At 40.3% G+C, this 16,576-nt stretch overlaps 1 protein-coding gene across 2 annotated transcripts in view; it reads right to left on the bottom strand.

Annotated features, from left to right (window-relative positions):
* Positions 1-16,576, bottom strand: part of ELP1 (elongator acetyltransferase complex subunit 1) — a 65,541-nt gene that overhangs the window by 23,153 nt on the left and 25,812 nt on the right. For both annotated transcript variants that reach the window (XM_065530251.1, XM_005581114.3), the window contains exons 14-28: positions 14,986-15,168; positions 12,216-12,322; positions 11,809-11,912; positions 10,599-10,652; positions 10,396-10,501; positions 9,455-9,570; positions 9,016-9,089; positions 7,876-7,954; positions 7,706-7,785; positions 6,360-6,497; positions 6,165-6,250; positions 5,706-5,854; positions 2,796-2,919; positions 1,787-1,884; positions 6-207 (exon numbers count right to left, since the gene is read on the bottom strand). In XM_065530251.1, the coding sequence (XP_065386323.1) occupies positions 6-207; positions 1,787-1,884; positions 2,796-2,919; positions 5,706-5,854; positions 6,165-6,250; positions 6,360-6,497; positions 7,706-7,785; positions 7,876-7,954; positions 9,016-9,089; positions 9,455-9,570; positions 10,396-10,501; positions 10,599-10,652; positions 11,809-11,912; positions 12,216-12,322; positions 14,986-15,168 (1,700 nt within the window). The remainder of the gene's footprint in view (positions 1-5; positions 208-1,786; positions 1,885-2,795; positions 2,920-5,705; positions 5,855-6,164; positions 6,251-6,359; positions 6,498-7,705; positions 7,786-7,875; positions 7,955-9,015; positions 9,090-9,454; positions 9,571-10,395; positions 10,502-10,598; positions 10,653-11,808; positions 11,913-12,215; positions 12,323-14,985; positions 15,169-16,576) is intronic.

Raw genomic sequence — 16,576 nt, 5'->3', positions numbered from 1 at the left:
CTTACCGGCCAGAGTTCTGCCGAGGCCAGCCAGCTGGTCTTCAGCAAAGTGAAGCTGGGCTGCCACACAGAGGGCTTGCTTCCAGTTGCCACACGTCAGAAAGGCTGACAGAGCTTTCTCGTGGGCACCACAACGGGCAAACATGAGCCCCGCTGGCTCATACATGTGCTCCTGCATCAGGTGTTCCCCATAAGCAACGCTGATATCCTGTGACAAGAGGAGATTTAGGACTGAGGAGGAAACGTGACAATCATTTCTCTAAAGCTCCAGTGTAGCTGCCTTAGTTCCTAAACTTCAAACTCCCTTGAAAGAATTCCCTGGGAAAATCTTACAGTTGACCAGTTAGTGCAATCATTTTTTCATTCAAAACCTTACTGAGGATGTGCCATGTATTCACTCAACAAATAATTACTCTTAACTACATATGCACCATTCTGAGCAGTATGGATAATATAGCAAGGCAAAAAATAAAAGCAAACAAATGAAAAACCATATAAGAACCACCACCAAGTTGCTGCTCTTATAGTAACAGAGGATGGACTGATGGACAAAATACGGTCTATAGCATAATGGCAAAGGTGGGTTAAGGGACAGAGGACAGTCTCCTCGTAGCCCTCAGGGAGTGTGAGCTCTGAAGGCTGTCAGGAGAATAAACCACGTGACGAGATAGGTGACAGCGTACAGGCAGAGAGCACAGAAGGCACCATGGCCACGCAGCAGGAATGTGTATGGCAGGTCTGAGGAGCAACGGGACGGCCAGTGTGACTGGAGCAAAGTGAGTGTGGGAGAGAACAGAAAACAAGGGCGAAGAGGCAGCCACTGGCCAAATCCTCGATTCTCCAGGCTGGATGTTAGGCAGAGATGCAGACAGGAATACAACATGGAGTCCCTGCCCTTAAGAAGCCCCACAGCCTGGTGGAGGAGACAAAGCAGCTAATCGGCAGTTCGACAAACGCAATCACCAAGGTGAGGGCAGGCTGCTCTGGGAGCTCAGTGTTTGGCGCCTGTCCGCGAATTGCATTCAGGAGTAACCCAAGGGTTCTGATGGACAAGTGGGGCTAAAGGAAGGCTGGTGGGTAAAGAGATGGCAGAGGAATCACATGATGTGACATCTGTAGAACTACCTACAAGTAACTGGGAACGTGGACAGTGGCAGAAGCTGGTGCTGAAGAAACTGGCAGGCTTGATCACAGAAAGATGTGTATGTAGTCTGAGGACAAATTGAAAATGGTTATGCTGGTGGCATGGTAGACTAGTGGCTAATAGCATGGGCAGGGTGATCGGGCAGCCTGGGTTCTGTATCCCAGGTCCAGCACTCTGTAGCTCCGGATCCTCAGGCAAGTTGCTTCCTCATCTACAAAGTGTGCACAGCACCCCATTAGGCTGTCAAGAAGATCATATAACACATTTAGCTTATAAGCATGTGTGGTATATTAAAAAAGCTAAAGGGATGCTTTTTTAAACAAACAAAACTTTCCCTTTATGCTGAAACATATGGGAAAGATCTGTACTTGTTAGGATGATCAGTCTCACAGCAGTGAGGTTGGACAAGAGGAGGGGTGGGAAGGAAGCAGGAAACCCCACAGGGAAGGTGCTATGGTATTGCAGATGAGGAATCAGAGAACACGTCAGGACCATTCTCCCAGATAAGAAGTTCAAATTGAGGCTAATCAGTTTTACGATAAATTTTGAAGCCAAGAATGGTGTTATGAACTCAAGATCCCCACTCCTTTCCAACTAAAGCAAAAAGCAAAACCAGGACAGCCTCATTTCACACACCACATACCTGGTACTGTTGTGAGCTTGGTGAATATAACTTCAGAGCTTCGTTATACAAGTTTTTATCTTTTATCAAGTTCAAGCATTCTGGGAAGTACTCAGGTCCTGCAGGAATAAGAGTCACACAAAGACAGGCTTAAGACATGGGAAGCATAATGGACTTCATTTATACCAGTGGTCACCAAACAAAATCAATGAGGGACCTTTTTAAGACCTAAATAATCAGAGAATCTGAAGAACAGGATCCTGGAATTTGAATTTTTAATGAGCACCACTGCAGATTCTGAGGCAAGAGAAGCACTGATTGAGATCAGCGTCCTACTTAAGAGTCCCAGCTTTCCAGCCCGGTGTTTTCTCAGCCTCCTTGAAAAGACATCGCCTGGGAAGCTTATTAGACACATGCACACCTCAGTCCTATCCCAGATCAGCTGAATCAGATTCTCCAAGGATGCCAGCAGCTGAAGGCTTAACATGCACCCCAGGTGATTTTTCCTTCCCCTCCAACCCCACCCCGCCAGTCCTCAGTAAAGAATCACAACTGTTACAGCATGAGAAGAACAAATGGCACCCCATCACTGTCAACTAAAACTGTGTCTTGCAGGGCATGGGGAGGTGGCCTCATCACTCACTCCAGACAAGCAGAGTTTCCCTGACATATCTGCAAACAGCACGAGAAGGAAGAACTGTCAACCAATTTTGATTCTGAGACACTGACGTTAATTTCACAGGTGCTCATTCTTAACCAAACAAGGTTAAGAAAAGGTGCTCATTCTTAACCATAAAAGGACCTGCTCGACGTTCTTACCTAGGGAGCTCTTCCAGTTCATTAAAAGTGATTTCTTTACCTTCAGCTTTTCAGAATACACGACAAAACAAGGTGAGCATACATCATTGTTAGAGTTTTCAGGAGTAGGAAGTGAAATCAATCACTGTCTAAACTAACAGTTTAATTTATACCTTGCCTAGTTCCAAAGAAGATCTAAAGTAGAGATGAACATACTAATCCCCATGCTTACCACATTTGCTGAGGTGGCCAATGGCTTTTTCATATCGTTTCAAGTATTTGTCTATAGTAAACCGCTGATAATTAGTTTCCATTTTCTTAAGTGTATTAAGAAATGGAAGATACTCTTTGGGATCCTAAAAAAATGATTAATGAGAACTTTATTACTTGTGATATTTTTATATACAGCAATATAAATAGCATTTATATATAGCATTTATATATAGCAATATAGCAATAATAGCTATATATATAGCTATACACATAATAGCTATATATATAATAGCTATATATAGCTATTATTGCTATAGCATTTATATACAGCAACAAATAGCATTTATATACAGCAATAAACCCAAAGCTACATAATTTTTAAATGTATATTATATATTAACTACATATTATATAATATATAAAATCAAACCACAGTCGTTCCCCAGTATACATGGGGAATTGGTTCCAGGACGCCCCAAGGATACCAAAATCCAAGCATACTCCAGTCCTACATTTGACCCCATGGAGTCTGGATACACAAAAAGTTGGCTCTCTGTATCTGCAAGTTTTTTTTTTTTTTTTTTTTTTTTTTTTTTTTGAGACGGAGTCTCGCTCTGTCGCCCAGACTGGAGTGCAGTGGCGCGATCTCGGCTCACTGCAAGCTCCGCCTCCCGGGTTTACGCCATTCTCCTGCCTCAGCCTCCCGAGTAGCTGGGACTACAGGCCCCCGCCACCTCGCCCGGCTAATTTCTTTTTGTATTTTTAGTAGAGACGGGGTTTCACCGTGTTAGCCAGGATGGTCTCGATCTCCTGACCTCGTGATCCGCCCGCCTCGGCCTCCCAAAGTGCTGGGATTACAGGCTTGAGCCACCGCACCCGGCCGCATCTGCAAGTTTTAAATCCTGCAAATATTGTACTTTTGATCCACACTGATTGTGGATGCAGAACCTGTGGACAAAAAGGGCCAACTGTATTTGCGAGAGATCTCCATTTAGATAAACCCACACAGTTCACACTCGCACAGTTGAAACTCACGTTGTGCAAGGGTCAGCTGAACACCAAACAAGTTTTGGTAAAAATGCTTTCACATACAGATATTAAGTTACATTTGGAACAACAGTAACTTCCTTAACTAAGTCTCACAGTATCATTTATTTCATAGGCTAGTAAGGGAAATAAGGTTTCAGTCTACAAGATATTCAACAAATGCATGTAAGCTTCTCCTAAAAGTCTAAGACATTGCTGTTTTCATGATATTCCATGCCCTCCTGAAAAGATCACATTAAAACAAAAAATAAAATTATACTGAGTTGGACACCAAACTCTGAGACCCTGCCAACCTAGTATTTACTGGCCCTATCATCTCCGGCTCTGTGCCATGCCCTGTAAGCAAACTGCTCTTCTTCCTAATGGAGAGGTGTTCCTGTTTTTAACGCAACTTCCCTGCAGGCGCTGTGTGCAACAGAAGCATATAGGAGGGTCACCTCACCCAGTCCCTGAAGGCAAGCATGAATGGCTTACTGGGAAGAGGCCACCTTGGCATCCTTTAACCTAGATTAGTGAGAATGAGCCAGGTGAATGGTGAGGGTGGAAACAGTCAAAGCCCATGGGTGGCAGAAGTAATGCTGCCTACCAAGGCATGTGGTGGCTGGTGGTGGTGAGGGGCGAGGGAAGGGGGACAAAAGCATTGTCTTTCCTCCATGGGCGGAGGAAAAAAAGACAATACCAAGAAGTGAGAATGGAAAGATACACAGAGGCCAGGTCAAGGAAGGGTTTCTAAGCAGTATTATGGCTTCTGAATTTTATCCTCGTAACAGTGGGAGCTTATGAAAGATTTTTTTTTTTTTTTTTGAGACAGTCTCGCTCTGTCGCCCAGGCTGGAGTGCAGTGGCCGGATTTCAGCTCATTGCAAGCTCCGCCTCCCGGGTTCATGCCATTCTCATGCCTCAGCCTCCCGAGTAGCTGGGACTACAGGCGCCCGCCACCTTGCCCAGCTAGTTTTTTGTATTTTTTAGTAGAGATGGGGTTTCACCGTGTTAGCCAGGATGGTCTCGATCTCCTGACCTTGTGATCTGCCCATCTTGGCCTCCCAAAGTGCTGGGATTACAGGCTTGAGTCACCACGCCCGGCGCTCATGAAAGATTTTAAGCAGAGATGAAGGATCTGATTTTCCTTTTTGGAGAAATCATGGGGAAGAGACTGAGGCTGCAAAAAACTAGATAAAAATAAGCATACCAGGGGTGCTCAAAGTTTTTGATCATAGCACATGTACCAACATAGGAAAGGAGGCCATGAGCCTTCTGTGCTCCATGTGCCCACCCTCCACTAGAAAAAAGAGCCATGTGAGAAAGAACTGGAGTGGAACATGAATCACTTGTTACATTTCCTTTACAAGAGAAGAAATTAGCTCACACATATGCCCATCATCTTAAAAATAACCATATAAATTTAGACTGTACGCGGTGGTTCACACCTGTAATCCTGCAGCCGAGGCGGGCGGATCACAAGGTCAGGAGATCGAGACCATCCTGGCTAACACGGTGAAACCCGGTCTCTACTAAAAATACAAAAAATTAGCCTGGCGTGGTGACAGGCACCTGTAGTCCCAGGTACTCGGGAGACTGAGGCAGGAGAATGGCATGAACTGAGGAGGCGGAGCTTGCAGTGAGCCGAGATCATACCACTGCACTCTAGCCTGGGAGACAGAGCAAGACTCTGTCTCAAAAAAAAGCCATGTAATTTTACTTCACTTCCTCAATCTCATAATCCAGAGGCTTAGGAACGTGGGCCCTAGAAACTCACAGATCTGTCTCCAGCCCTGCACTCACAGGGTGATAGCAGAAAAGATACTGCACTACCAGAAGCAGTGTTTCACATACAAGGTTTGGTTCTTATATATAAACAAGAACCAAGTAACAACTCCACATACCTTCTGTGACTTCTCAGCTACCATGAGGACCAAATCAAAGTCATAGGTGCCAAGAGAATGATCATATAATTCATTAACATCTACCAGAAGCAGCAAATATTTCAGGGCCTCTTCAGCACTCACAGCATCAGGATCAGAGGGAGCATTTCCTAACAGTGTTTAGAAAACAAAACAGAATACAACCATTTGGGGAAAAAACCCGCAGACCCAGCAATATAACCAAAAAGACAATAACTTTTTCTCAACAGAACTGGACATCAGAAGAATTATATACACTTCTGATACTTTTAGATATGCTTTAGAGGGCAGCCCTGAAAACAACTGACATGGGTCTTAAAATGGCAACTAAAAGGTCACGTATTAAATCTGTGGTGTGGCAATGACATGGTGATGGTCACCTGCAGGAGACTAGTGGCAGTTACGGCCACGTTAGCACTTTCTCTGTGAGCGGATCTCTACCTTGAAGCTCGTGTACTTTCTGCAGTACAATTTCCAGTTCTGGGGTTGTCTTCTTTACATGAGATGTAAGTATGGAGAGGCAGTATCTGAGGTAATAAGTGAAGAACACCAGAATGAGAAAGACGAATAGGCTGGACAAGGACAACTACACACTTTTGTTTTTCAAAGGATGCCTCCTGGTGACAGCATACGTACTTATGAGGATTTATGCTCTCCATGACTGCTCTCAGAGCATCGCAGACAAGGTCTAGTTTTTTCCCGTCAGGACCCCTGGATAGGTGGACACTGCTGGTAACTGGTGGAGGGTACATGGTCTTTGTGACATCTTCTTCTCTAAGAACAGGTGTGTATGGAAAGGTCATCAACAACATGTAGCCCAGCGATCAAATTACTAACATACACCTGGCATGCTGATGATGATAAATAAAAATGACTTTTGGAAGTGTTGAATTATAAAAATATTGAGAAATAAAACATTTCCACAAAAGACTTATACAAATGTTTGTAGATGTTTCAGTCACATGAGCCCCAAACAGGGCACAATCCAGGTGTCCAGCAACAGGGGAATGAATAAGCAAATAGTGGTGTATTTATACAATGGCACACTACTGAGCCATAAAAGACGAATGAGCTAGTGATACATAGAAAAACACAGATGAATTTCAAGACAATGTGCTGAATGAAAGCAGCTTTATGCAGAAGAGTAATACTGTATGCTTCCATTTAGGTGAAGTTCTTGAACAGGCAAAACTGATTTATGGTGAAAGATTCAGAAGGGTAGTTGCCTGGGAAATGGGACAGGGACTGATTGAAAAGGAATTTGATGCATCTTTCTGAAAAGGAATAAATGCCCTCTAACTTGATAGAGGTTCATTCAGGTTACATGAAGTATACATTTGCCAAAACTCACTAAATGACACACTTAAGATTTGGACATTTCAATGTAGATAAATATGACCTTAAAAAATGCAACAAAACCATCCCACACACAAAGAATGCCCTTTAGTTAATGATATATAAGAAGTACAGGGGGTAGAGTGGACTGATGTCTACAACTCACTTAGAAATTTGTCTACAAACAAGATGAATGATGGATGGACAGATTATACAGCATGAGAATGCATATACAGAAAAATATAAACTGGCGAATCCAGGTAGGGTATATATAGGCTGCTTACTGGACAATTCTCTCAACTTTTCTCTATTTTGAAAGTGTTTCATTAAAAAGTTGAGGGGAAAGATCATCAGAGAGAAAGATGCCATTTGATTTCAATCTCCTAAGAAAAAAAAATAGTTCTATATGTATATCTAAAAATCAAGTCAAATAATTCTGAATGACATATTTTAAAGACATAGTTTTAAACAGGCTGTTTTAAAAAGAAAGGAAAAGAGCAAAAAACCAACTGGCATCTAAGAGTTATAGCAATTTTTTAAAATGCACGGTAAGTAATTTTTCTTCTCTAGCTATTTATATTTGATTTCTTTAACAAGAAGAGAGAAAATTATGGAAAAGATACTCATGAATTATTCAGAATACTTACTTCAATTCTGTAAAAAACAAATTAATATGATTCACAGAATCTATCTGTTTAATGAAGGTTTCCACATTTTCGAGAAACACCTACCAAAAGAAGGGACAAAACACCTTCGTTCAGATCACATTAGTTCAAGTACAAAGTAAGCTGGAGTGGATGGCAGCGTAGAAAGTTACCTTAGGGTTATGATCATAAATCAGATTGAGATTGATTCGCAGTTTTCTCATGCATTCAAATGCCTCTTTAAACATAAGTCTGTGAGGAGACAGAGAAAAAACAGAACAGGTATTCACAAAAACTGAGCTCCACGGACCCAGTATATTTTCATTAGGATACAAACCAGTTATAATCAGATTACAGCCCCAGTGCCAATCTACTATTACTGAATTTCTACTCTGAAATTACAGAATACAAAAATCAGGTACCACATTCATTTACCTTCTTAAAAGGTGTGATTTATTCATCATGGCTGTCTGAGAACTACATCTTCACATACATACAACAGAAAATCATTACAGAAGGCCAGCCACGGTGGTTCACACCTGTAATCCTAGCACTTTGGAAGGCCGAGGTGGGCAGATCACTTGAGGTCAGGAGTTTGAGACCAGCCTGGCCAACATGGTGAAACCCTGTCTCTACTAAAAATACAAAAAAAAATTAGCCAGGCATGGTAGTGCATGCCTGTAATCCTAGCTATGCAGGAGGCTGAGGTGGGAGGACTGCTTGAACCCAGGAGGCAGAGGTTGCAGTGAGCCGAGATTGTGCCACTGCACTCTAGCCTGGGTAACAGAGCAAGACTCTGAATCAAAAATAAAGAAAATCATCATGGAATTTAGGTCTCCTTTTTAAACAAAATATTAGTATAGATCTTTCTAATACAAAGTTTCCTCCAAATAGGTTCAGAAAATCAGTCACTTCCTTCACAAGAGTGGCTCAGTCTTTTTTGGGTCATAGTCCCCTCTGTAAATCTGTTGAAAGCTGTGGGCTTTCTACTTGGATAAATACACAAAGACAAAGTTTGGTGTGTACTATCTCCCTGGGTTCACAGGCCGCCTAAAACCCAGAGGTGTTCCCTCAGGTTAAGAGAAGCCCTCCTTTATATGATGAGCGTCACGATTCTTTCTGCTAGGAATCTCCACTACAAAATACTGTATTAAAGTCAAAAAGTTAAAAAAAAGAAAAAAAAAAAAGCGTCCCTAAGAATCTGATGATATAGGTAATGAGTGCTTTTCATACTTTTAAGTTCTCAAAATTGTAATAAAATACTTATTGTCTATCACAAGCCAACTAGTCGCAAACAGTACAATGGCACTTACTTGTCCAACCACTTCCGAATCTGAGCTAAAACCAGGGCTCGATGATGAACAACTTCTAAGTTTCCCCTTGGCATCTTAAATAAATTAAAGTAATAACATTTTTAATTAAGTAGAAAACATTTAAATAGCCAGGATACAGAATTTTACCTAACTCTTCACAGAGAACTACCACAACTCTCTAAAATGAGCACACTTTTAGCAGAATCTGGTTGTTCTCTATATTTATCTTGACTTTCAAGAAAAGTTTCCCTTTGAGCCTTACTGGTCACAGCCTGTATCAATACTACTTTGAATAAAGTGAACAGAAAGCTATCAAGGAAAGGTTTACAATAAGCGATACAAAGAATAAGAGAGCCTAAAATACAACCTGAAAGAATTATGCTTGGTACTTGGCTGAATGACAATCAGACTATCTATCTTGTCTGAAAAACCAGCTTACCTGTAACACAAGCTTTGTGTCCTGGGGCACAACAGTGACAATCCGTGAACCCCTTTCCACTTTCCGCAGAACTTCCCCATTGGACACGTGATTGCTGCTCAGGCCAGCCTGTAATGCTAAACACACCATTAACTAATAAGACTTAATTATCACAATAAGCCACTCTCCATTAATTGCAATTGAAACCACACATACTATGTGAAATAGAAGAGAACAAATAACAACCATGTGCCTTAGCTCTCCCACTGAACCTCAACACTATCAGCCCTGCTGATGAACATGCCCTCTCTCTTACAGAGCCCTCACGCATATTCACATACACAGCTTCTCAAATGATCTGGAGAAACACAGTAAGAATCGGGGCAACTTCTCTATTTCTTAGCATTATCAGTGTACTATAATCATATCAATGAAAGGAAGATTCCCTATTTCCAAGTTGGAAGCAAAGAAAATAAGCTGGCTTTTAGAATAAGGAAGACACACACACATACACGCCACACACGCAGAGATAGACAGGGCATGGAACAGAAGACAAAATGCAGCCAATATCCTACAAAACACGAGATGGAGCCCAGATGTAAAGTGGGGGGTGGGCACAGTGGGAAAAGACTACACAGAAGGTAAAACATTTGGGATCTACATAGTAATTCCAAATAAAATATTAGATCAATTACATAATAAAATTTCCTGAAAAATTTTCAGTTTAGAATGTGCTGCTTAAGGAAGGAACTCCCTTCCTTGGATGTCTTTACTAAAGTGCAGAATGATTCAACTGAGACATTATGTTGAGATTAGGGTCTAAGTAAAATAACTCTAAAGATTTTCTCCAGCATAGGATTCCTTGATAAAAAGCCAAAGTATATGAAGAATTCAAAAAGTCATCAAGACTCCAAAAGACATTGGAGGTGGGACCATTTCTATTTTATACATTGAAAACTTACTTTTAAATGAAGCATCCCTCAGGCAAAAACACTGGCAGGTATGGGAATGGGTTGTCAACAATAAAAACTCATCATATACTGCAAATGACGTGACATTTGACGCAACCTACAAGAGAAGACCAGAAAGGCATGGGGGAAAGGCAGCTTGATTACTCGGAGCCAACACTGTGAAAAGGATCCAATACCAAACCAAGCCTTGATACCTCAATGTCATTGATGAAAAAGCGACACCGGTCAGTCAGACCAAGGACACATTCCTGCAAAGAAATAAAACTGAAATCATAAGCAACTCTATTTCAAATCAGTTAAACCTACCTTTTCTATCACATAGTTCTACCGCCCTATGATTTCACACCCAAGTTCCTGTAATCAGGACTAAAAATACCTAAAACGCAGCTGGCCCAGTGCAAAATGGAATGTGAAGCCATCCAATCCATCAGTGAGCCCTGACATCTCCATCTCCTACATATATCTCAAACCCATCTCCTTTTTCCCCTCACTAACTCCACTCAACCTGTGTTGATTCCATATTCCAATCTTGTCACTCTCTAACCAGCTCTCTTCTGGGCAGCCAGAATCACTGTCCAAACCATGAAGCAGAACACATTACTCTGTTGATTAAAAATCACTAGAAGTTTCTAATCTTTGTTCAATTAAAAAACCCAAACTCCCTTCTCTGACTGTCATTGAGCTCTGGCCACAATGCTTCCATTCAGTCCCTTGAATAAGATGAGTTCTTGCTAAGTTCAAGGAGTTTGTTCTTCCTTCTGCCTGGAGAGAGAGCCTTCTTTTTCTTCACATCTCAGCACACACCTCACTGACTCCGAGAGGCCTTCCTGGACCACCAAATGCAGGACTCTCATTCTTATAGCCACCATCCTCAAATTACCCCTCAAACATCTCAGTATTCTCTACCAGCACACCCTGTCTATTTCCATCACACTCCCAACAAAGGGAATTATTACATTGAAATTAATAGATCACAAATTCCAGAAGAGCAGGAATTAGTTAAGTGGTTTTGTTTTCCAACCACTGTATTCTACCATCCACCACAATTACAGGCATTCTAATATGTGTTGAATAAAAATCTACTAAAACTATTTTCAAGATCATATTTCTGTTTTCCTCAAAAGATATTAAATAAAATTAACTTTGAATGATTTGTACGGCTAGGGATAAAAGGTTGCTAATCACATATATTATCTCATTTAGTCTTCTGAACCCTGATAGATAGATATTGATTTGCCCATTTTATAGATGAATAAGGTGTGGCTTATGAAAGTGAGATCATTTCCCACTATTGCCTAGGCATTTAGTGGAGACCCAAGTCCACCTCCAAAGCCCACTTTCTTTCTACCTAATGCCATCAGTCCCTGGGTAACTAAGTAAGTTTCCTGCTCCGTGTTCACTTACCTCTTCTCCAATCATGGCCAATTCGGTCTGGGTGCATGGATAAGGAAACCGAACAGGAAATCCACCAGAGTTCTTCCATGGTTTAACAGCCAGAGAAGGTGACTCTGCAGGATTAACAGATCTAGTTTACAAATAGCTGATGTGCTCTTTGTAAAAACCATCAACATCAATACTTGCTAAAACACTCAACATGCAATTTCAATCACTTTTGTAAGAGTACGTTAGTTCATTAAAAGAGGAAACAGGAGTAGAATACACCTGCCAATTCCACTCTAAAGCTTAGGGTTTTCCAGGATAGTTAAAAGACCTGACAATCAATGTTGTACTGACAAGATCCAAGTACATGTTCTTAAGAACTAAGCATCTATGTAAGTCATAATATGCTTTCCTAACACCTTGATACTCACCCCAAAGGTACTTAAATATCTGGCCATCAGCCAGCTGTAATGCTACTGACTTGGTCTTGGAATTGCAACATAGACCGATTATGACCCCATCCACTGTTGCAGATGAACTGACAAAAACAAAAAAAAAAAGAGGAGGGTGTGTAAATCTTTTTTTCTCAAAAATAGTAACATTTCACTGATTTTGAAAATCAACAATCTCCTTTTGGTGCTGCACTATTTCAATACAATGTAGACTAAGTACATATATACAGACCCAATACTACACACACACACACACACACACACACACACACTTACACACTTAGAGACAGATGGATGGTTGGATAAGACAGATGGATGGTTGGATGAATAGATAAAACTATTCTAAACCAAAGCCCAGATAAAGCCACATCTGCTACATGACACCATTTTCCACAAACCCAATAAGGCAATAAGACAGTTATTTACACTGTGAAGTCATCACTCCTCTTCTGGCCACAACTTACTGCAACTTATTACAATGTATTGCCTTCACTAGACATGGATGGTACCAATATCATTTCTGTCTGCTTAAAATAGTTAAAGCAGCTCCTCTGTAGGAAAATGAGCACACTCAATGTCTGTATCACTAGCATATCGATTGATGGAAAATTGTGGATTTTCACTAACGAGATCAAGGGAATATGTTATCACCGTTACATTTTTTCCCTGAGTCAATGGAGATAAGTAAAATTTCACTCTTTTTTTTTTTTTTTTTTTGACAGTATCTTGCTCTGTTGCCCAGGCTGAAATGCAGTTGACGCAATCATAGCTCACTGCAATCTCAACCCCCTAGGCTCAAGTGATCTCCCACCTCAGCTTCTCAAGTAGCTTGGACCATAGCCACAGAAGCAGAATTTCTTAAAAGAGAAGGAAGAGGTAGTGATTAAAAAAAAAAAAAAAAGGAGACAAAAAGGTAGTGATAAAAACAAATGATGTTAATGGGAACATTTAATTCAAAGTTTTTAACCAATCTACAAAAAAACTAAAAATTATAACAATAGGGACTTCCTCTACAAATGCCTCACATTTTATGAGGATAAACTATCTGTCAGGAAGAGAACAAACTCTAGAGCTAGACTGGCTGGGATTCGATCCTGACTCCACCTGCATGATCTCAGGCAAGTTACCTAACTGTTCCATGTCTTAGTTGCCCCATCTGTAAAATGATGGTGCAAATGGCACATACTTTAAAGAGGTATTATGAGAAATAAATAAGCTAAGACAGAGAAAGGACTTAGAAAAGTACTTTTTACAAAGTACAAGCTACAGTAAATGTAGACTACTTAATTGAGGGACTTTGAAGTTCTCAAAAGCATTAATATTTTATATGAACAAAACAGTCTTTTTGAGAAACAAAAGTCAAAGCAGTAGAAATATACTGTAAATGACTTCTCATTTCCTTTATAGCAAATGAGATGACTGCATCAAGCTTTTGTTTCTACAAGCTAATGATGAAGAATTTCAAATCTGAAGAAGTAGAAACTTAAGTAAATTGCTCTGCTTTTCAAAAGGTAATCTACTGGCTTACTTTAAGTGCTACATATTTCTAGAACATATTCTGCATTTAGACATGTTAACAAAAGGCTTTTTCAAAATATCACGAAGCACCATGAGTCAGAGTAGGAGCAAATGACTGCATTAAAATGTTTTATGTCTGTAAATGTATGTAATGTATATATAAAGGAAAGGTTCCTAATTTTGCAACAACGTTTCTCAGAAGAGAAATCTCACCAGTAGGGCTTTAATTACAAATTAATCTGGGGATCAGTATCAGTGGCCAAAGGTGCCAAGTCTTGACACTGGAAACAAGGAGTTCTGGGAACTGGCTAGAAAATGCTCTCTACTACACAACAGGGCTTGCATTTCAGAGAACAGCATTCATTAACTGAAACCTGTTACATAATGAAGATATAGTCAGGAATCAAAACAAAACTCAGGCCCAGAGAACAAAGAAGAATAGAGACTTTCTAACGGTAAATGTAGTCAAGTACACAATAGGATATAAAGAAGAGGAGGCTGGAAGAAGCATTTTGAAGTCACCACATCAAAACAAAGCATATATACGCAGCTATGCATCATTTAACGATGGGGATATGTCTGAGAAATGTGTTGTTAGGTGATTTCATCATTGTGCAAACATCATACAGTACTTACACAAACCTAGGTGGTATAGCCTACTACACCCCTAGGCTATGGGGTATGGCCTATTGCTACTAGGCTACAAACCTGGACGGTGTGTTACTTTACAGAATACTACAGGCAATTGTAATACAATGTCAAGTATTTGTGTATCTAAACATGGAAAAGGTATGCACACACACACACACACACACACATCCATGTATATATATACGCATGACTGCATTTATACAAAATTTCTTCCTATCACATTAGCCCATGAGAATTAGCCACTCTAATTATGCTTCACAGTTATTAAAATCAATTGTAACATATAACAAACATCCTGGAAAAACGTGAGTAGATGCTGAATTAAAATATTTAACACATCTTTAAAAAGTTGCTTCATCTATTAATATTTATCCTATTTTCCACTACTTTTTGATATACTTTTGGTCTGTTATTTTGACATGGCTCAAAACTAGATTTAATCTTTTTAAGTGCGTCTAACAAGAAAGCTACTGCTCCTCAACCTTGCTCAATGGAAGTCAAAAAAAGTTGTATCATCATAAAAGACAAAAACCTAACTCCATTTGCTTAACACGCGGAGTACAGGGAAAAACTGCAATACCTGACATTGAGCTGTCCATGCTCTTCATCCATCTCAGAAGAAGCTGCAGTCAAATGGTGAATGACAGATCGGGGACTGGACTCACTGTGGCTTACAGCCAGGAAGAGGTCTTCTTCAATCCAAGTGAGAAGGCCTAGTTTCAGTGGGTTTACGTCTTCATCTTCATTATTCTCAAACTGAATTCTGTTTTAAATATTGAAGAATATCCAAGACATGAATAAAACTTAAAAACCACTGAGATGTTCCTGGATGAAGGAAGACTGAAGCATCCTGTATACAGTCAACTCCTAATTATTTGGAGGGACAAAACCTGAGATATTACCAAATACTAGAAAACCTAAAATTAATGTTTGTCTGGCTTAAGAATATGTTTTTATATTTTCCTTAGATTTCTCATACCCCGAAATCTTTCGATTTGAAGAGAACACTTGAGGAAACTGACTACACAAGAAAATTACCTGCCCGAGTCCCTACACTAAAGAACCCTGGAGCCTTTCCACTGCCACAACTTACCGGCATTGAAACCAGGCTCTGGCACGTATGTGACTTGCAGTAGGGTCCTTTCCTAAGCACCTCACATTAAACTGACTGACTAGCTTGAGGGATGGTCTCCATGTCTCTAATGCATTCCTTCGGCAGCATTTATACACCTGACCATGGCACTGTTCTTGTCACCTCACGTAGGAACCGATAATGGCTACTTCCTGCCTTTTAGATCAGATGGCAAATCCGCAGCTCCCACTGAAGAAGTTGGTCACTAGCCTGCTCTTCCTCCTCAAACATCTGTCCCCGGACTCAGGCTCTCCACTGCATTCACACAGAGTATCCCATGGAGGAGCAGTCCCACCTCTGGCTTTCACTGACACTTTCTTCCCCACCAGACCCAATGTTCCCAATTCCTTGCCAGCCCCAAACCTATCCCTTCCCCAAGGATCACGATGAGTATTCGTGTCTTTCGTGAAATCTCAGACGAATTGGCACTATCCCCATCAAATTTTTTTTAAATGAAACTATATTCTAAACTGTCTCATACTTTCTAATTTGTCTTCTATCTCTACTCTAGTGGTTTCAAGTCTGTGAAATGAAATAATGCATGTAAATGCTCTTTAAAAACTACTAAGCATTATACAGGCAGCCTAACTATATCACACATATTTAAGAAACATTATTTATTAAATTCTGTTATTTGTTGTACTTAGTTAATTATTTCTATTAATCTAACAATAAATGTTCCCTGGAGGTGGAGTAATTTAGAAATGAAGAACATGGACTTATCAAACAGAATAGAATCAAATCCTAGATTCTCTAGTTACCAGGTCCATGACCTTGGGTAAGTTAACTAACCTCTATGTTTTGTTTTTTTAATCTGTAAGTACTCAATAAGTGGTACTTTTAAAAAGTTCTTTCACAGAAGTGGCATTATAATTTGGTTTCTAGGTCATTTTGCAAATGCCTATAGCGTACCTAAGGTATTCAATTACATCCAACTGTTTATAATACTGTTTCAATGGAAGATTGCTTTCTGATTTCCATCCCAGGAGCCTCAAAACACAGCACCCAGAAGTTCTAGATTCTGGGATGGAGCAAAGAT

The sequence above is a fragment of the Macaca fascicularis genome, chromosome 15 (genome assembly GCF_037993035.2).
Source record: "Macaca fascicularis isolate 582-1 chromosome 15, T2T-MFA8v1.1".
Classification (NCBI taxonomy): Eukaryota; Metazoa; Chordata; class Mammalia; order Primates; family Cercopithecidae; genus Macaca; species Macaca fascicularis.
This window is presented reverse-complemented; position numbering and strand designations above follow the sequence as displayed.